Source organism: Typopeltis vanoorti, chromosome 1 (assembly GCF_054136105.1).
Source record: "Typopeltis vanoorti isolate ZY-2024b chromosome 1, IOZ_Tvanoo_1.0, whole genome shotgun sequence".
In the NCBI taxonomy this organism is placed as follows: domain Eukaryota; kingdom Metazoa; phylum Arthropoda; class Arachnida; order Uropygi; family Thelyphonidae; genus Typopeltis; species Typopeltis vanoorti.
Genome location: NC_143549.1, coordinates 60,245,637 through 60,267,516, shown reverse-complemented (window position 1 = coordinate 60,267,516; position 21,880 = coordinate 60,245,637). Strand labels below are relative to the sequence as shown.

General features: G+C 37.1%; 1 protein-coding gene across 1 annotated transcript in view; it reads right to left on the bottom strand.

Moving 5' to 3' along the window:
* The window catches only part of MAN1 (LEM domain-containing inner nuclear membrane protein MAN1), a 296,543-nt gene that overhangs the window by 52,286 nt on the left and 222,377 nt on the right, over positions 1–21,880 (bottom strand). The window contains exon 13 of the mRNA XM_090397559.1: positions 6,389–6,494. Coding sequence (XP_090253685.1) covers positions 6,389–6,494 — 106 coding nt within the window. The remainder of the gene's footprint in view (positions 1–6,388; positions 6,495–21,880) is intronic.

Here is a 21,880-nt window from a genome sequence, read left to right as displayed (position 1 = left end):
GTGCCCTCTGGCGGGCTAATTTGGTAGTCTTGGCAGTTGGGCTGAAGTTCTCATAATGTAAGTCTCCCAAATTTGTTGAGGTTAGGAACGTTTTTTAGAGCTGCTGAAGATTCTTTGAATAATCTTTCGTATTTAAACTTGCTGCGATAAATTATTTTTATTTTCTTCCAACGAATTTTATGGTGGGTATCTAAGGCATGGTCTGCCACCCCAGAGCGGCTGTACTGGTGGAACCGGATGTAGTCTTGGTGTTCTGCCTGTTTGGCCAAAGTAGGACAATTTGCAGCTGCAAGGGACCTGGTATACACCAGGTAGGTCTAGGGGAAGTGGTTGGTCTTTGGTAGAGCGGATAAGGGATGCCAACTTTTTATATGGTCTGTAACAGGAAGTAAGGTCATATTTTTTGAGGATATTGGCATCCCTTATCCGCATCCCCTACATCCAGGGTGCCCTGGATGTAGGGGATGGTGATAGACTTGGTGTAATCTTTATTGTGGAGGGGGGAGGGGGGGTTGTGGTTTACTGGTTTTAGTATTTTTTGGATTTTTTTGGGGTTATAGCCATTGGCTAAGAAAGTGTTGAGGATGTGGTTTAGTTCAGTAGTTAGGGCCTTGTCATCTGAGCAGATTAATTTTGCCCTGTTATATAGTGTTTTTATAACCCCATACTGTTGTGAGGGGGGGGGGGGGACTGCTGGTGAATGTATCTGCCAGTATGGGTGAGTTTTCTGTGAACAGAGAAAACCAAAGATCCATCATCAAGCTGGCGGGTGATTAAAGTGTCTAGGAAGGGGAGGATGTTGTTTTCCTCTTTTTCTAAGGTGAACTGGACTATATGGGGTTATAAAAACACTATATAACAGGGCAAAATTAATCTGCTCAGATGACAAGGCCCTAACTACTGAACTAAACCACATCCTCAACACTTTCTTAGCCAATGGCTATAACCCCAAAAAAATCCAAAAAATACTAAAACCAGTAAACCACAACCCCCCCCTCCCCCCTCCACAATAAAGATTACACCAAGTCTATCACCATCCCCTACATCCAGGGCACCTCTGAGAAAATAACCAATATCCTCAAAAAATATGACCTTACTTCCTGTTACAGACCATATAAAAAGTTGGCATCCCTTATCCGCTCTACCAAAGACCAACCACTTCCCCTAGACCTACCTGGTGTATATCAGGTCCCTTGCAGCTGCAAATTGTCCTACTTTGGCCAAACAGGCAGAACAACAAATATCAGGATTTCAGAACACCAAGACTACATCCGGTTCCACCAGTACAGCCGCTCTGGGGTGGCAGACCATGCCTTAGATACCCACCATAAAATTCGTTGGAAGAAAACAAAAATAATTCATCGCAGCAAGTTTAAATACAAAAGATTATTCAAAGAATCTTCAGCAGCTCTAAAAAACGTTCCTAACCTCAACAAATTTGGGAGACTTACATTATGAGAACTTCAGCCCAACTGCCAAGACTACCAAATTAGCCTGCCAGAGGGCACCATTAGGACTTTAGGAACAATATTAGTTTCTTGCTTTCTTCCTCATTTGCTTTGTATTAGTGCCTGCGTGCACATACCATATCTTTATGTTCCTGAAGATGGCAATGTGACGTTGCCGAAATATAGAAGTTATTCATTAAAGTTACCTTTAATTAATATACTTTATATGCGTTGTTAATTCTGTAAACTAATCACCAGTTATGTCTGACCAACGTATAAGCCTTGCTACTAGTATAATGTCACTAATATTGATTTCACCCACTCCTCTAGCATTTTCCCTTCTTCATTTCTCTAGTGATGTTATCATTACCAAAACTTTTGTTGTACTTTAGTCATCCTATTGCTTTTTCTACCTCTCCTCTTAAAATGTCTATATCATACTCATTACCTGGTGGTGATATCAGTTTCAATTCTTCAATCAATTTCCCAATGCTATCTAAATCTACAGTATCTTGTCCACCGCTGTACAATTTTATCTTTATTCATCAATACTTTGCCTTTTTCATCTTTAATTATGGTCTGTTTTGGTTACCATCTGCTATTAATGGTTCTAATCATTTTGTACACTTCCCTGGTTTTATGCTCTCCATAGTGCTGGTCTATATTATTGCACTGGGCTTCTAACCCTTTCATTTTATCCATTCTGATTGCTTTTTTCACCTCATTACACTTTCTTCTATACTGCTCCTCTATTTGTTCTGATGTATCCCTTCTTATCTTCAACATTCTCTTCTCCTGTACTAACTTCAGTGTTTCTTGTCTAATCCATTTCTTCTTGATCTTCTCTTCTTCTGGTACTGTTTCTTCAACTGCATCTTCTATCGCCTTCATTACTCCTTTCACTCTTAGATTTGAATTTTCTTCTTTGTCCACACTTTTAAGTTTCTCTTCTAACAATGTTCTGTACCTTCTTACCATTTCTGCTTCACTTATTCTTGCAGTATCTCTTCGTTTCTGATGATGAGGTTTGAATTTTCTTTTTAATTTCAACTTGATGTTTGCGATCACTAAGCTATGATATGAGTCTATATCCGCTCCTTGAAAAGTTCGATACTGCCGTACTTTATCCATCTTCTTTTAATCACAATTATATCGATCATGTTCTTGGTTTTCCCATCATTTGATGGCCACATCCATTTTTACACTCCATATGCTGGAATCTTGTGTTACAGATCATCATCTCATGGTCCAAAGCAAATTCTAACATTAACAAATTCTTAATCCCTTACGAGTAATACATAAAAATTACAGATAAAATAAAATGTCATTTTCCCCACATAATATATTAAACAGAAGTTAATCTTTACCATTTTTTAAGAGAAAACATCAAATCAAAACTAGAGAATGAAAAACAGTGGACGTTTTATTTAATTAGCATCAATGACATTTCTGCTGCTACATCACTGGTGACAGATAATTTATGTCCGGTTTATATTTTGTAACCTTTAGAGATATGCATGCGCTACTAGTTTTATCTGTAAGACTACTCCTACGAGACTTAACAAAGTTCATCACTGAGAACAATGATTCACAAGAATATGTAGATGCAAAAATAGATAGTAATGCTGTTGCAAGGGTTTTTAACACTGTGGAGGTCATGCTGATCTGACAGATACATGCAAATTGTTTAATATAAATATTCTTACACATATTCAGCGTATAGCTTGGAGGTCATGACTAGCTATGCGTGCGTATGTTACGAGTGATATTCCGCACTGTTTTTTGCTGTCAGTTTGGTTTAACAAGTGTTATGTAAAGGTTTGTGATATTTGACAGTAAATTGTATCTGAGAGATACCACGAACTCCGATGTCAGTATAGTATTGGTTTAGTGTTTTATTTTAAATTTTTTTTTTATTATTATTTACCATTGAAAATGGTTGGAAAAATATATCGATTGGATAATCTATCAGATGTTGAAGAGATTCAGGAATGTTACTTGAGTCCGATGATGAGAATTGATAAGAGTTCGAATGCGAAAGTGATATTTGATAGCAAATTGTATGAGAAATACCACGAACTCCGATGTCAGTATAGAATTGGTTTAGTTTTTTTTTTTTTTTGTTTGTGTCTTTGTTTAACAATTTCCAGATTGTAATTGAAAATAAATAAACCATCACATATGATATTTGCAGTGTTTGTTTTTAGGTTTTCTTGCATTTTAGCACATACTAATAATGAATGTATCTCACAGATACATGCGATCTACGGAGGGTTAAACATACAAACATTTCTGGAATAGTATTCCAAGTCCTTAGTACCTTGTTTTCCACACTTCTCTCTGTTACTCCAGTCTCTAATCGCTCCTTTTCAATATTTTCCAAGTCAACTCTGAGGTCAATAAATTTCTGCCTCCAAATTGAGCTACTTTGAAAATCAATCAACTGCATTTCAAAATCATCCATATTTATCCACGAAAACATCTGCAAGTTTAATTCAGCCAGTTTTATAGTGTCTGGAAATGGAATGAATTTTGCAGTCTCTTCTAATTCTCTGAATTTAACAAATCTTAGAGAGAACTGCTCAACAGCTGACACAATGACATTTAAAAATAGCTTTTGAAGACGTTACATTGGCAGTCTGTTTTATCATCCTTTTGGAGATCACTGTTGTATTTCTTTAGGTTTGGAAAATATCTAAATCCCTCTTAAAAACTCCTAGTTTCATTTTAAATGTCTTTATGCTCATCAAACATAACATCCAAGTCTTACCAGAGTCATGTAGTTTAAGGTTCATGTCATTTAAATGTTCACAAAAATCTGCAAAAAACATCAATTTACAAACCCGCATGATGTCATACATTTCTTTATAAGACATTTGTTGATTAGTCAAAAAGAGATTTATCTCAAAATATAACACTTATTGTTAAACTGACCATAGATTTTTAATTCGTACAATATTGCCTACTAGTTTCGCTAGTAACTGACTAGCTTTTTCAACGCTTGCACAGTACAAAAAAATGATAAAAAGCGTTTTATCATTTTTTTTTTTGTACTGTGCAAGCCTTGAAAAAGCTAGTCAGTTACTAGCGAAACCGGTAGGCAATGTTGTACGAACATACATACGAATTAAAAATCTATGGTCAGTTTAACAATAAGTCTTATATTTTGTAACATTTTACGACCAAAAACATGTATAATTTAAAGAGATTTATTTCATCCAGACATTTAACAAATCGTTTTAGAACAAGACCTCGACTAAGCCAACGAACATTGTTGTACATTATTAGTCCTTTATACACCGAATCCACCCATTCAATAGATTCTGAAATAATATTCTATTCAAAGCACGTGCAGAAATGTAATTAACAAACTTTGTTACTGTTTGCATCACTTCTTGAAGTTCCTTTAGGCCAGTTTTTGTACATAAATTCTCCTCATGTATGATGCAATGAAAACCTATCAGAAGATATCGGATATGTATTTATTTATTTAATTATTTTTAAGGCGAGTTCTGGGTTGCGTGCCGGAAAATTAGCGTGCCACGTTTGGCATGCGCACCAAGGGTTCCCACTCCTGTTATAGAATATTGTCTGATGCAATTTTTCATTATATGGAAGATGGGAAGAGAACATGAGGGCACCCATGGAAGTTAAGTTTGTTCACAATCAAGAAAGGGATAAGAGCTAGGTTTTTCTAACACAGCAGTAAGTGGGTGGAATAGTTTACCTTCAGGGGGTAGTAAGTGCATCTAGTTTGAATGAATTTAAGGGAAGGTATGACAATGGTTTGGGTGATTTATAGCCCCCCCCCCCCTCTCTCTCTCTCTGAGTCCTTAACTCTCTGGGGGTCTCAGATAATAATCCCCCCCCCCCACCAATCTTTTAAAAATCTGTTAAAGCATGTGCAATAGTTAGTCAATACTCCTTCACGGTTCAATGCCAATCTCACAGAACAATTCCCCATCATTCATTCCTTCCTTCCTTCTACTATTATGTTCTGGAACAGTCTCACCCCTTATATATTTCTTGAAGTGTACTATCCACAGTTCTTGAAATCTAATGTTAATAAGTTTCTTTTCTGCCCATCCATTCATGGTATGTTTAAGGTATAATGTACTTGGCAATGAAATTTACAAGTAAAAATGCATCATTCACAATTTATCAATGTAAGTGATATCATCTCTTAACACTTTCATTGCCAAGCTGAAAATTGGAATTTCGTGTGGTGGCCAAATTTTTAAAATTTTTTTATTTAGTTAACGACGTCAACGCGATAACACGTGATCGGCCATTTGGTGAGAACTCGCATTGCGTGATCGCGCGATATCGTTCATTGCCAAGCTGAAAATTGGAATTTCGTGGTGGCCAAATTTTTTATATTTTTTTTTATCTAGTTAGCGACGTCAACGCGATAACGCGTGATCGGCCGTTGGGTGAGATATCGCGTGAATGGCAATGAACGTGTTAAAAGCATTAGCTTAAAACTCTGGGGAATCCTTTTTTTTTTTTCCTGGAACATACTAGATTTAATCATGAGATAAGCTGCAAAACTTTTGAAAATAATAAAATTTATTTACAGAGTGTATGTTAACCTGACACATTTTATCAATTTTGATAAACATTTCTCTCCTCTCACCCCTATGAACTTTATGCAGTTAACTCTGAACAATATGCACTCTTTTTTTTTCCCTGAAAAAAAAAAGTAAGCATTACATCCAAGTCACAAGTAATAATTTTATAAAAAAAGAAAGAAAAAAAAAAAGAGAACAGAGTAAAACTGATTTTAAAAAAAAAATGAAGAAGAAAGCCTCTATAAAGTTAAACAATACACGTGTATGGGGGAAAAAAAAAATAAAAAATAGGCCATTCTGCAAACTACAATTACTTGCATAAAACTTACAAGTGTATTGCAATCACTGCTAATGCTAAATAATCCTTACCTCTGGAGAGGATGTGTCCACTTTTATATGAACTATTCCATCATTGCCTTCACACTTTTCTAAAATAGCATCTTGAATATAAATTTGCCAATTATCTCCATATTCCCTTAGGAAAGAAAAGAAAGAAAAAACAGTAAATTCATGAAGGGAAAAAAATCTAGATAATTTAAATGAAACATTATTTTAAGAAAATAATGCCCACTGATATATTTCATTTGCTGGACATGGAAGTCGAAATATATTTGCGATTTTATAACTTCACATCTGTGTTACATCAATAATACATCACGATATTTCAGTTCAATGGTTTGCTTCACATCTATGTTTCGATCACTATTTAAATATGCTGTGGCCTGCAGCATAGTTAAGCACAGATTATTAAAAACATGGTGTTACTTACACTAGTGGCAAAAATTGTGGAAACCTTTTGAAAAAAGTGTATTTCTGAGGTTTGATGACTCATAACACCACTTTTTTTTTTTTGGAGTGATACCTTAAAATTATATATCAATGGAAAGATAATTTATTCAAGAATGTAATGCAATAACTTTTATGAGGGATTTTTTTTTATTAGAACAGTATTTATAAAGAAGAAAAGCGAAAAAATGAGATATACAAAAATTCTCACAATGTGAGTTAATAGTTAGTTGGATAACCTTTGGCTTTAATTACGGCCTTACAACACCTTCCCATGGAGTGAACCCAAGATTGAATTATTGCTTCTATTAATTGAGTTTTATTGGTGGGTTGCTTCTGACCAACAAGTTTCCTTTGTCGGCTCCACAGATTTTCGATTGGGTTAAGGTCTGGGCTATTCCCAGGCCATTCCAGCAGTGGAATATGATTATCTTGAAACCACTTTTTGCACACAGCAGGCAACATGACATGGAGCTGAATTTATTATTATTATTATTATTCAGGCCTCCATGGAGTCAAAAGACTCGTCGTGGGAGGTCCTTCCTAAGAACATAAAGTCTGTCAAGACTCATCGAGGGGAGCCCCCCCCACTAAGAAACACAAAGTCTATCATACAACTCCTTAAACTCATTGACCATTCTCTCTCTCACCACTCCATCAGACAATGCATTCCATGGTTCAACCACCCACCATGCAAAGAAACCACTCCTCATCCTCTTGTCACAGTTTCCTTTCGTAACTTCTAGAGATGGCATCTTGTCATCACTCCTTCCCACTGTTCAACCAAGCGAAAGAGCTCCCCAGTGTCAACCCTGTAACCACCTCTCAACAGTTTAAGTCTCAATCATATCACCTCTCCTTCTTCTATCCACCAAACTCTGCAGTCCACATTCCCTCAGCCGATCCTCATAACCAAAATTGTACAGTCCTGAAACCATCTTTGTACCCTTTCCACAGTTAATTTATCCCCTTCAAATCCTGGGGACCAAATCTGAGAACAATAGTCTAAGTGTGGTCTGATCAGAGACTTATACAACGGAATGATAACCCTTTTATCTCTGCAGGTCAGTGTCCTTCTCATAATTGCAGCAATCCTCTGTGTTACCTTCACCACCTTTGCAATATGTGTCCCCTAAATTTCAGGTTTCTATCACTCATCAATCCCAGATCTCGTCTCCCCTATTTCCTCCAGTATAACTCCTTCCATAGAGCATGCAGCATCCCATTGATGTTTCCCAAACCTCAAGACCTTACATTTTGCTGCATTAAACTGACACCCCCATTCATTTGCCCATCTATCTGGCTTATTCAAATCCTCTTGCAGGGCTATCACATCTGCACTATTACTAATAATCCTTCCCAGCTTTGCATCATCTGCAAACAACTGAATATCCCCTTGCAATGTCATTGATATAAAGGTTAAACAGTATAGGTCCTAGTACTGAGCCCTGTGGGACCCCACTTGTAACCCTCTGCTTCCTTGAAACAGAGAGTTACAAGTAGTAGAGCAGTCATACACAACTCTCTGATACCTATCAGACAGCCAATCCTGAATCCAGTTGACCAATCTGACATCCAGACCCATGTGCTGCAACTTAAATATCAGCTTATCATGTGGCACCCTGTCAAATGCCTTTGCTAAGTCTAAGAAAATTGCAGTATATGCCTTTCCCTCATCTAATGTTCTTGTAACTTTATTATAAAAGGCTAGCATATTGCTAAAACAAGAGCGCCCTTTCACAAATCCATGTTGACTCTCACAGATAACATTACCCTCATCTGTCCAATGCTGTATACGGTCCCTCACTACTTTCTCCAAGATCTTAACTACTGATGACACACAGACTGGCCTATAATTAGACACTTCCAGTCTGTTACCACCCTTATGCAATGGCATTATCTTACCTTTCTTCCATTCCCTGGGCACCTTTCCCGCAGCCAGACTTTCATTCAAAAGCCAGGTTAAAGGTACTGTCAGTTCCCTAGCACATTCTCTCAAAACTCGTGGTGAAATACCATCCAGTCCCAAAGCTTTACTGATATCCAGAGTACTCACTATCTGAAACACACTCTCCTCCTGTACCTCTAAACTGTCCTATCCCTCTAGCATTAAAACTGACTCCTCTAGGATGAAATACTCCAATAAAGTGTTCATTGAACAATTCCACTATGTCCTCTACATCAGTCACTCTATTCCCATTTTTATCTCACAATATCATTCTTTCACAGTCATTTCTCCTCTTACTGGCCACATAGCTAAAAAATTCCCTAGGATTTTCTTTGGATCTTAGGGCCAATCTCCTCTCATATTCAAGTTTCGCTTTCTTTACCACACTAGTCACTCTTCTGGCCTGTGTCTTATATTCTTCATGCATCTTCTCTTCACCTGTCTCCTTATATCTCTTCCATAGCCTCTTTTTCGCATGCAATTCCTGTTTAATATTGTTTGTCATCCACTTTACTCCAAATTGTGTCCTCTTTTTCACTCATGGTATACAACTTACCATTGCTGCTAACAAATATTCTTTCACAATTTCCCACGCACTAATGATATCCTGGCCTTCCAATTCCTCCCTCCATGAAACTTCCCGAAGTTGACGTCTAAAACTATTATAATCACCTGCTTTATAATTCCACATAAGTTCCCGTCTCTTTGATACTCCTGCATGTCTATTTATTTTCCAAGCCAAAACCATATGGTCACTCTCTCCAACTGGTGGAAAAGATGTCATCTCAGTTATTATCAACTCTTCTGATGCTATAACCAAATCCAAAACTCTTGTTTCCTCTGTTACATGTTGCCTAAGACATTTGTCCCTCAAGAATTCTAGAAATTCCATTCCCCTATTGCTACATGCATCTTCCTCTCTCCGATTTATACTATTGTAGTTAAAATCTCCCATAACAATCATTCCTCTTGCACTTGCCAAACTGAACTGTCTAAACATTTCCTGGTCCCCATCCTCTGTGCTCCTGGGTCTGTAGCAACACCCCAATAAATATCCTGTCTTGCCCACCTCTACCTCACACCATATGCTCTCAAAATTATTTGTCTCACTGCCTTCCAAAGCCTCCACTCTTAGAGGACATAGGTCGTCACTTATCATAAGCAGTACCCCACCACCACGCTTTCCCCAAATCCTGTTGAAATATAAATGCTTCATTGTCTTGGAAAAGATCACTTGCAGAAGGCTTCAGTTTGGGCTCAAGTATTTAATTTATGTATTTTGGGGCATTTATATTCCCATTAATCACGCAAATTCTGTCCACACTTTTTGATGTCATACGACCCCAGATCAAAAGACTAAGTGGGTGTTTCACAGTATGCAAATCTTCTCCGATTCTTCTCCTTACCTATTTTATGCCATCACTACAAAACAGGGAGATTTTGATCTCATCACTCCAAATAACACTGTCCCATTGATCTGGTGTCCAGTTAACATGGGTTTTAGCCCATTTTAATCTTTTCAACCTTTGTTTGAGAGATAAAAATGGCTTTTTTTCGTGGAATTCTAGCATTTAGACCAAATTCCTGCAGTATGCGCCGAACAGTCCTTGCACTCAACTTCACATTGCATTGTGCCATTTCATCTTGTATACACCCAGATGATTTTCTTCTGTCACATAGGCAGTCTTTCAATTCTTCTATCATCACTCTGTTGTGTACCTTTTCCTGCCTTTACCAGTCTGGTTTTGTAGTGACTGAGTCTCCTCATCCCTCTTCAAAAATTTAGAAATGCCACCTTTGGTTAAGTGTCCACCAATTTTTCTTCTAATTTCTTCATAACTGTAGCCCTGTTCACTTAATAGTACTATTTTACATCGCTTTCTGGGCGACCAGTCAACTCTTTGTGCAATTTTTTTAATTTCAATACGTTTTACAAGCTCACTAAATGAAAGAACAAAAAAAAAAAACCCAACCAACTTGATAGCAATCACATAACACACTGACAAATGTCCTCCTCTCAGCTCCAATACATGACATCAATAGCTGAATCCTACTGTGACCTTATTGGCTCATTGCTAAAACAACATGACACCTGATTGGCTCTCTAAACACTCGTGCTCATTGGCTACATTCAAATGAAAGAAAGCTACTTCATATCAGCCTAGGCAAGTTGTGCTTCTTTTTTCTGGTTATTTGGCTATAACTTTTCATAGAATACAGATAATTGAACAAACTTTGTTGCATTGCATTCTTGATTAAATTATCTTTCCATTGATACATAGGCTGTTCAATAAGTAATAAGACTATATTTATACAGAAAACAGATTACCTTTAATCATCATCATTTACATGGTCTTTTTCAAAGTAACTACCGTGAGATTCGATGCATTTGTCCCAACGTTGCGCCCACTTCTTAAACACGTGAAAGTCTTTTTTGAGAGGTCTTTCAAAACTGCCTCTGCAGCTTTTACACATGCTTTGTTGCTTTCAAAATGGCGGCCTCTTAGTGGTTTCTTGAGCTGAGGAAACAGCCAGAAATTGCACGGTGCGAGATCAGGATGGTAGGATATCTGTGTTGTTCTTCTGCAAAACATCCACTACACAACCAGCAATATGTGGCCTTGCATTATCATAGTGCAGTAAGAAGCCATTCTTCAGCAATGGATGCTTCCTTTTGACATGCTTGATGATAATCGCTGCTGTGTTGATCATTGTCTCTGTGATGGACATTGAAGGTCTTCCCTCACGTTCAGGATCTTCCACATTTTGCCTTCCTTCTTTAAAAGTTTTATGCCAGCAAAAAACACTTGCCATCGACATTGCTTCATCGTGGAAAGCTTTGCGTATCATGTTAAAAGTGTCTGATGCCGATTTTTGCAAATGCACACAAAATTTAATTGCATAACGCTGTTCCAAGGACGCTTCCATTTCGAAGACTAGTCGCACCTTGTAGGCGCGCCGAAACAAGCTTGCGTTTAGTCACGTGACACTCTGGCACATCAGCCCATATATGCCATCTATCAACCTCTTTTGTTAATACACACAGCAACATTTCTTTATTCCACAGAAATTGATATTGTGATGAGTGGTTTCGCCACAGTAAAATTAGTCTTATTAGTTAATGAACAGCCCACATATATAATTTTATGGTATTACACCAAAAAAAGTGGTGTTATGAGCCATCAAACCTCAAAAATACACTTTTTCCAGAAGGTTTACACAATTTTGGCCACTAGTATGTAGTCAAAACAGATAACTAGAAAATTCACTTAACATTTCTATCATCATTGTATGTGAGTGTGTGTGTGTGAGAGAAGTGCATGCAATAAATTATGCCATGCACTTCTCTCAAAACTAAAACTATGTAGTGAGAAAAAAGAATCTGCTAGTTTCAAGATATATTAGAAATCAATAATTAAGGAAAATTTGTTTAGTATATTTATAAGGAATTATGTGAAACCTATGTTAATGAGACAGATACAAATATTAATAATTTACAACTGTGGTATTAGTAAGTTCAATAAGTCTTCTCAGAACTTTTGTTTAGATTGTTTTACAGTGTTTTGCTTTCTCTGTATTCTCTAAGAGCACAAGCTGACTCATTTTCCAGGAACTTTCCATGTGCTTTCTTTTTTTTCCTTGACTGCCTCTTTAACTTCCTGAGTCCATCATGAATCCCCCTCCCCTTTACAGAGACAACCTTGCCACATGCCTAACAGGTTGAATCAGTCACCATTTTCTTCAGAGTTTCTCACTGAATCCAAGGTTTGGATTCTGTTTTCAAACTCTTTCATTTTGTCTTCAATGACATGTATGACTGTAGTCTCAAAATTGTAGTTGAGTATACCATTTGTTTCTGAAAGCTGCTCACAACTTTCATTCATTTTAAAACTTTCTTAGACACTTTTCAACATTATTATTATTATTCATATGGGTACTCCATGAAGTCAAAAGACTAATCATGGGAAACCAACATTATCCATTAACACAATACCTATCATACAACTCCTTAAATTTATTCACTGTTGGGATGCTCACAACCACCTGTCAATACATTCCACTCATTCACCTCTCCAAGTAAAGAACTTAGTCTGCACACCCCTACTAACCATGCTCTTAGACAACTTCCAGGTGTGATCCTTGTTTTCTCCCTGTCCCCATGTATTGAAAAATTTCTTTTGTCATCTTATAGAATCCCTTTAGTAACTTATAAGTTTCTCTCACATTCCCTCTCCTCTGCGTGTCTGTTAAACTCTGCAATCCACACGGCTTCAATCTATATACATCAGGAACATTCCATAGACCTGTCACAAAGTGAATCACTCATCTCTGAATCCTCTCAACCATCTCCCAGTCCACTAGAAATACAGGTGACCAAATCTGTGCATAGTAGTCAACATGTGGCTGAATCATAGCCTTATAAAGAGGGATAATAACCTTCCTATATAAAGGGTTACACACTTCGTATGTGATCCTTTCATCCGAAAATGCATCACCTTACATTTTACAACATTAAGCTGACAACCAGTGTCCACTGTCCATACTGCCAATTTATTTAAGTACATCCTGCAAGATATCTATATCACCTTATCAACTATTACCTTCCCCAGTTTTGCATCATTGGCAAACAACCTATATCCCTCCTTAAATCTTCCATTATATCATTAATGTACAAATTAAAGAATAGTGGCCCTAGTCTAGAACCCTGGGGCACCGAACTAGTCACCCTCATTCACCTTGATTCCACCACCATATACCACTCTCTGATGTCTGTTTATCAGCACCCCCCCACATCCATTCATTTCCATTTGCTCCAACTTATGTAATCATTTTCCATGTGGTATTCTGTCAAATGCCTCTGCAAAGTCCAGCAACATGGTGTAGCCATTTCCTTTATCCAATTCTGATGCTGCTTATTATAAAATATAAAATGTGAATAAATTACTGAAGCAGGACCTACCTTTTATAAAACCATGCTGCCCCCCCCCCCATAGAGTATCACATTCCTATCTACCCATTCATGAATTTTTACTTTTAACCAACTTTTCCAATACTTTAACCACCACTCCAGAGATACTAATTGGTCTGTAATTTGCTACTTCTGTCTTGGAGCAAGTTTTATGTAATGGAAATATCTTACTCTCTTTCCACTCCTTTTGAACCTAGCCATAGATTAAACTCCAAGAAGGACCTTTGCCAGAGTGCTGCTGGTTCACTGGCATATTCTCGTAGCAGGAGCTGACATACTGTCCAGGCCAACTGATGCCTGTTTATTCACATGGATATATATATTCCTTTCATAATGCTTTCTTTTTTTCTGCAATTTCTTCTTTATATTGCTACTCATCAATTAAACCTTACTCAGCTAATCCTCCTGATCATGGGTATGCACAGTCTGATACTGCCTCACTCAAACAATTCCTGACTGCTTCCCATGCACTAATTGAATATGAATAAAAATGAAAAGTGAATATGTAATTCAACTTTATCCTGCTCAAAACTAAATAATGATCACTTCCTATTTCAAATCTTCTGTATACTCTTGTATCTGGAACCAATGGGAAAACAGTTAGTGAGGCTTTTCTTATTTTTTGCATCTTCTCTCCATGTGAATTTGTGCACATTTTTATGTTGGAACATGTTAGTAATAACTAATCCGGGTCCTGAACAGAAATCCTGCAGGCATTTACCATTATTATTAGCTTTGTGCTTTTCTCCAAATTTTGCAAAACATTTTTATGTGTCTGGTAATCATTTCCTACTTTGCTGTTTAGATCTCCAAGAAGGACCAACTTTTCCTTTTTCATTGAGCCAGCTGCCTTCTCTAATGGCTCAAAAAATTCCTCTATTTCTTCCTTGGTAGAACCACCATAAGCACAAACAAGTTTCATTGTCCAGTTCCCCATTCTGATATTTGCCCACATCACTCTACTTGATATTGTCTGTTATTCAAGATTATCCTCGTATTTCATGTTGAAAACTATAGCTATCCCTCCTTCCTTTCTCTGAACACTTTGTATTTGTCAATTAGAAAGATCTCACCTGTTTTTGTCTTCCTTGTTTCAGTCATGCCTATTATGTTAATCTGGTACTTATCCAATTCTTCTGCTAGTTCCTTTTTTCCCCACTGATGTTTCTTATGTTGAAAGTACCAATCTTGAGCTCTGCTGGCATTGAGTTTGAGATTTATTGCTGTTAGTTTATTATTTAAATTTCTCCCTTATTTCCAAATTTATTCACTTGACTTCCTATTATACCAGGTTTGTTAATTCTGTTATCTATGTCCACATTTAATTTGCCATTTCCACGAAAAATTGTGCCTAAATTGCTGAAATGTTTTGTTTGGTTTACAGGTCCATTCAGGATGTAGTTGAAGTTTTCTATGTTCCTGCTTATTTTATAACAGATGTTTTTTTATTGCTGATTTTCATGCTGTATTTATTATAGCAGTTATTCACAATTTAGTCAAGGAATCCTACAAATTTGTATCAGTTATCTAACAGTATAATATCTCTAATTCTGATAACACTCTCCTTCATAACGTAATCCATATAGATGATGAATAACAGTGGATATAATGTGCATCATGTCTTGCACTTAATTTAACATCAAATCATCTTCTTTTACTGCATTCATTTCCAACTGCTGACTTTCTACTCAAATATAGACTATGCAAGACTTGAAATAATGTCCTATTTGTACCATATAATTGTACTATTTCAAACAAATTTTTTCTTGGCACATTTTGTTATATGCCTTTTCCAGATCTACAAAACTTAAATACAGAATCCTGTTATATTCCCATGATTTCTCAACTGTTTTTCCAAAAGTAAAATTCTGTTCCTGATAACCTATCTTTGGCTTGAACCCAGCTAGTTCCTCCTCAAGTTTCCTTTCTTCAAGTTTACTTAGCCTTTTCTCAGACATGGTTGAATAAATATTACCAGGAAAATTCAGCAGGGAAATTGCTCTAATTCTCATGTTTGGTTTCATTTCTTTTTTCATAGATGGTCAACTATAAGAACTCTACTATAATCTGGAATTCAGTCCTTGGAATTACACATAGTAAAAGTGAAACTTTTACAGTGCATAATTCCATAGCCACTGTAAAACTTTTATTACTCTATATCTAAGTATTTCTGGTTAAACATCATCTGCTGCTTTTCAAATTTCAGGTTTTTGATAGCTTTTGTCCATCTAAAAAACTGATTTGGGCTTGTGACTGCATTCCTCAAATGTTTTCTATCCCCCCATGATTCAATACTTGTTTCATTTAGCATCATTTCAAAGTAATTACCTCAAAAATCTAGAATATCTTTATCTTCAGTTTTCATATCATGTTTATCATCTGTTTCCATTTCTGATTTTCTTATTCTTGGTCAAGTATTTCCACGACTTTTGCTTAGTTAGTTTTACACACTGTACTTTGCTTTTTTACACTTTTCTCTGTATTCTCTCAGAGCACTTGATGACTGACTTGGCAATAACTTTCAACATGCTTTCTTCTTTTCAAGGACTCCCTCTAACTTTATGAGTCCACCCTGGAATTCTGATTTTTCTATCCTTGCAGAAACTTCACCACATACCTCTCTGTGTAAATCAGTGCTTTTCTTCATGGTCTACCAAATCACCAAGGTTTGCTTTTTGTTTTTGAACTCTTCCATTTTATTCCTGGATAATGTTTGTGTATCTGATTCTACAGTTCACACCTGAAAGCCACTCAGATCTGATTCTTTTTAAAACTTTCTTAAGCACTTTCATTTCAAATATGATTTCAATTTATCCTACTCAACACTGGTGGTGATGGTGATCACTTCCAATTGCAAAGTCTGTGTGTACTCATGTCCTGAGCAGAAATCAAGCATCTACTTAGTGTAATTATTAGCTTTGTTCTTTTCTACAAATTTTCCCAAACAATTTCTGTATGTCTGGTTACTACTCTGTTGCTTAGTTCTCCAACTAGGACCAACTTTTCCTATGTGTCAGCTGCCTTCTTTGATGTCCTGAAAAATTTATCTGATTCCTTAACAGAATCTTCTGTTGGACCATAAGCATGAATAAGCATTAAATACTATAGCTACTCCTTTGGCTATTACTCAGATATAGTCTTTTTCTTGTAAAACACAGAAAGGCTTATTTTTATGAGCTTATATAAATAAAAATAAATTTATTCCTAAAGATGGAAACTTAAACTTACAAGCAAGTAATTTTAATCAATATAAAGTTTTTGCCTCATTAAGTTAACAATGGAACACAAAATGAAATTCCATAAAATAGTTAATTTTAAAAAACACCACTACAGTGCAAGTATGACAGCAGACAGTCAGCAAATTCTTCATTTAAAATAAATAAATAAAATTAATATAATATGATAATAATTAGAAATTTACAGAAGATTCATATAATAATATTTCCCATAATGGGGATAACTGAAGGCCAGCAGATCTGTTTAAATTCTAACCTGACACTTTCAGAATTTAAATCACCTAATTCTCCAAAGAACAACATTATTATATATAACCTGGGCTGACAAAGGCAAAGCAGCAGTTGCACAAGATAGGAGAGAATATTTTAGAGAGAGATTTCCTTAATACTCCATGATTTTTTTTTTTACTTATCATCCCCTCTCATCTAGGAGAGAACAACAGAGGTATATGAAACAGAGGTGCTTAGAATATCACAAAATCTCTATTTGAATACAACCATAGAATCAGGTGAGATATCAGTCCATGTGTTATGGGGAGACAAGAGAATTTTACATGATCCCTGATTAGGCTGATTAATATGTCTCACTAGAAAGGCCCCCATGGGAGTAGGAAGATAGTTCATGGCTGAGGTAGGAAAGTACAGAATGACCAGCATCTCTAGAGTAGTGGTTAAGTTATCAGAAAAGTTCATTAAGGGAGCAATCAAGCATGGTTGAATAGGATTATTACACTTTAGGAGACAGCCAAAACTCTTTAATAGGTAAGTTTTGCTTTAGTAATTTACTCACTTTCTAAAACAGACAGTAGGGCTGGATTTAGGAAAAGGCTAAAAAACATGATAATGCCGATCCCTATTACACAAACTGTAGTAAACAAGGTTGGATGGGCAACTAGTGACTGGATGGACATCACACATATATGTAACACATGAAAAGGCAAGTAAAGGTGGTAAGTGGGGACAACCACAGTATATGTGGGAGGTCTGAAAAGTTCTTGGCATAACAATGAAAAAACGAATTTATAATTTCAAAATTATTTTTATTTTTCAACATAATCTCCCTTAAGACTAATACATTTATTACAGCAATACTCCAGCACCATTATCCCATCCCTGAAGCGGTTCTCAATAAGATCTGCAAAATACCCCTCTACAGATGTAGTCACCTCTTGATTCGAAGAAAAATGCTGACCAGCGAGGAAGTTTTTTTGGGAAGAGATAGAAGTCAGAGGGAGCCAAATCTGGGGAATAGGATGAATGTTCCAACAATTCATAGTGCAGATCTCTTAATTTTGCCATTGCCAAAACACCTTTGCAGGCAGGTGCATTGTCCTGATGAAAGTTGATTTTTTCTTCTTCTGCAAACCGGGTCTTTTCTCACGAATTTTTTCATCTGGTCTGGTTAAAAGATCGGAGTAATATTCCCCCGTTATTGTTTTATCCTTTTCAAGATAATTAATAAACAAAATGCCTTTAGCATTTCCAAACACCGATGCCATGACCTTGTTTTCTTTGGCACTGAACAACTTGTTTCTGTCCACTGTTTTGACTGCAGTTTGGATTCTGGTGTGTACTGTGAATCCAAGTCTCATCCATAGTAATAAATTGATGCACAAAATCAGTTTTATTCTTGTTAAAACACTCCAAGCACTATAATAAATTTAGCTTAATCCTTTATCCAAGTGTAAACAAACAAAGTTTGTGCCCGAAATATCTTCAGGACTGAGGCAACTCGTGGTAAAGGTGGACCAAGCTCTCTCATCACTACTTGTCTTAGTATCTCCCATAATGCAAAGGACATCTCCTTGCCAACATGCATAATGCTATGCATTAAGGGAAGGGCCACTACTCAGACCGGTTTCGACCTTTACTGAGGTCTCGTCAGTAGCAGCCAGACCCAGCGGTGGTGATACTAAGGTGGAAGCAATGGAGAAGTCATATTTACCTATTACCACTGACAAGACCTCAATAAAGATCGAAACCAGTCTGGGTAGTGGCACTTCCCTTCATTATACATGTCTGCAAGGAGATGTGCTTTGCATTATGGGCGATACTAAGACAAATAGTGATGAGAGCTTGGTCCACCTTTACCACGAGTTGCCTCAGTCCTGAAGATACTTCAGGCGCAAACTTTGCTTACACTCGGATAAAGGATTAAGCTAAATTTATTATAGTCTAACCAAGTGGAAAAAAATTTGCTACATCTTTCTCTAAATCCAGAGTAATTTAATAATAAGGTGAGAACACCTTTTGGCAGCTCGTATAGGTAAATATGACTTTTCCATTGCTTCCACCATAGTTTCACCACTTCTTTGGTCTGGCTCCCACTGATGAGACCTCAATAAAGGTCGAAACCGGTCTGAGTAGTGGTGATGAATGGCAATGCTGTAGCCCATGAAGTTTTAACTGAGGCTTGGCTGTTGCTGTCACCCAGGTCAAAGGTGGGGTGGGTAATGAATGGCAATGCTGTAGCCTGTGAAGTTAACTGAGGCACGGCTGTTGCTGTTACCCGTCGAGATATGAGCAAATGAGCGGTTCTGTTCGGTTGTAGGGTAAGCCTGCCACGGTGTAGAGCCAACCAGTTCTGAGAGTTCTCAGTGGCAGAGTGAGCATGTTACTGAGGGGAACAATGCTGAGTTTTTGGAGACCAATACTTGAACATCAACAAAGGTCGAAACCGGTTGGAAGATTGGGTGATGAATGGCAATGCTGTAGCCCATGAAGTTAACTGATTCATGGCTGTTACTGTTGCCTCTCAAATGACATATGAGAAGCTCTGCTCGGTGGTGGGGTGAGCCTGCCACGAGGCCAATGCTGAGAGTTCTTCTCAGTGGCAGGGTGAGCCTGTTACTGAGGGGGAACAAAGCTGAGTTTTTGGAGTTTGACCTGCACTTGAACATTCCATAAAGGTCGAAACCAGTCCGGGTAGTGGCCCTTCCCTTAATGCATAGCATTATATATTAAGACCGATTATACATCAGACCCAGAGGTCGTGATAAGGTGGAAGCAATAGAGAAGTCATATTTACCTATATGAGTTGCCAAAAGGTGTCTCACCTTATTATTAAATTACTCTGGATTTAGAGAAAGATGTTGGAAGTTTTTTCCCCACTTGGTTAGACTATAATAAATTTAGCTTAATCCTTTATCCAAGTGTAAGCAAACAAAGTGTTTGTGCCTGAAGTATTTTCAGGACTGAGGCAACTCACGGTAAAGGTGGACCAAGCTTTCATCACTACTTGTCTTGGTATCTCCCATAATGCAAAGCACATCTCCTTGCAGACATGTATAATACTATGCATTAAGGGAAGGGTCACTACCCAGACCAGTTTCCACCTTTGCTGAGGTCTCGTCAGTGGTAATAGGCCTCTGGGTCTCGCTCCCGCTGACGAGTCCCCGATAAAGGTCGAAACCGGTCTGGGTAGTGGCCCTTCCCTTAATGCATAGCATTATGCATGTTGGCAAGGAGATGTCCTTTGCATTATGGGAGATGCAAAGACAAGTAGTGATGAGAGCTTGGTCCACCTTTACCACGAGTTGCCTCAGTCCTGAAGATATTTCAGGAGAAAACTTTGTTTGCTTACACTTGGATAAAGGATTAAGCTAAATTTATTATAGTCTAACCAAGTGGGGGAAAACTTCCAAAGCTCCAAACACTGTTCAGAGATTTTCATGCAAGTGCATATTTGATCTGCTATGAGCAAGTGTGGCACCCATCTTGCGCAGAGCTTTTTCATTTGCAATTCTTCATGCAAAATATATCCTACACGTTCTTTTGAAATGCCTATAGTCTCAGCAATTTCACGCACTTTGACTCGCCAGTCATTCAATGCCATATCGTGCACTGATCAGTGATTTCTGGTGTTGTTACACTTTTAGGTGGTTCTTCACATGGATCATCTTCAAGGCGTTTAAACTCGGCAGCCCAAGTGCCCATAAACTTTTATGAACTTGGAATGAATTTGTTTTGGAGTTAAACCTTTTTTTACAAAGAATTTTATAACCGTACGATACTCGATTTTATCCATTTCAAGGGATACAGACAACACGTTTGATTCAGACAGCTGTATAAAACAAACTACTTGATAGTATGACTTGCAATTTCACATGAATGCTTATGACAGATGTACCAACTTTGAAAAGAAAAAAATCTTGCCGAGAACTTTTCAGACCACCTATGTATGCGCTGCTTTAAGTCGAAAATGAATGAGAAGAAATACTGTTTGCCAAAGCTGCAAAACTGGAGAAAGTAATAATTAATAAAGATGATATAGAGATCAATTATTAGAAACATATATTCTCAAGAATTAATAATAATAATTTTATTACCGTAAGTATTTTGGCCTGCAAACTAACAGGCCATCATCAGTTCACAAGCACATTCACAATGTGTAGCATGAACAATGGAATGTTATTCCTTTTTACAGATATGAACCAGGTGCCAGATGGCCACCATACAATGGGTGGATACAAAATAAAATGAAATTAAAAATAAAATAATAAAAATACTATATAAATAAAATACAAAAAAATAATAATACTACATTAAAATTGCATGAAAAAATAGGAGAAAGAGAGTTGCTGCTTGCCATTTATCATGATGAGACTTTTCCAAATCATTTTCAATGGATAGACAGTCATCCTGATTTCAATACAGGTGGTGTAGAAGTACTTCAGCACTCTCTCTTTAAACATCTGCTCAAATTTAAACTGACAATGATGTAACAGGCCTGTACTGGCTCAGAGGATATTGTGGTCAGCGTCTACTCTGTGATGTAGGAAGAGTCTCACATATTTTTGCAGTGGACAGACAGTCATTCTGATTTCAGATTGGTTGGTGTAGAAGCACTTCATCACGCTCTTTAAACAGCTGCTCAAATTTAAAATGAAACTGATGTAACAGGTGTGTGCTGTACCAGAGCA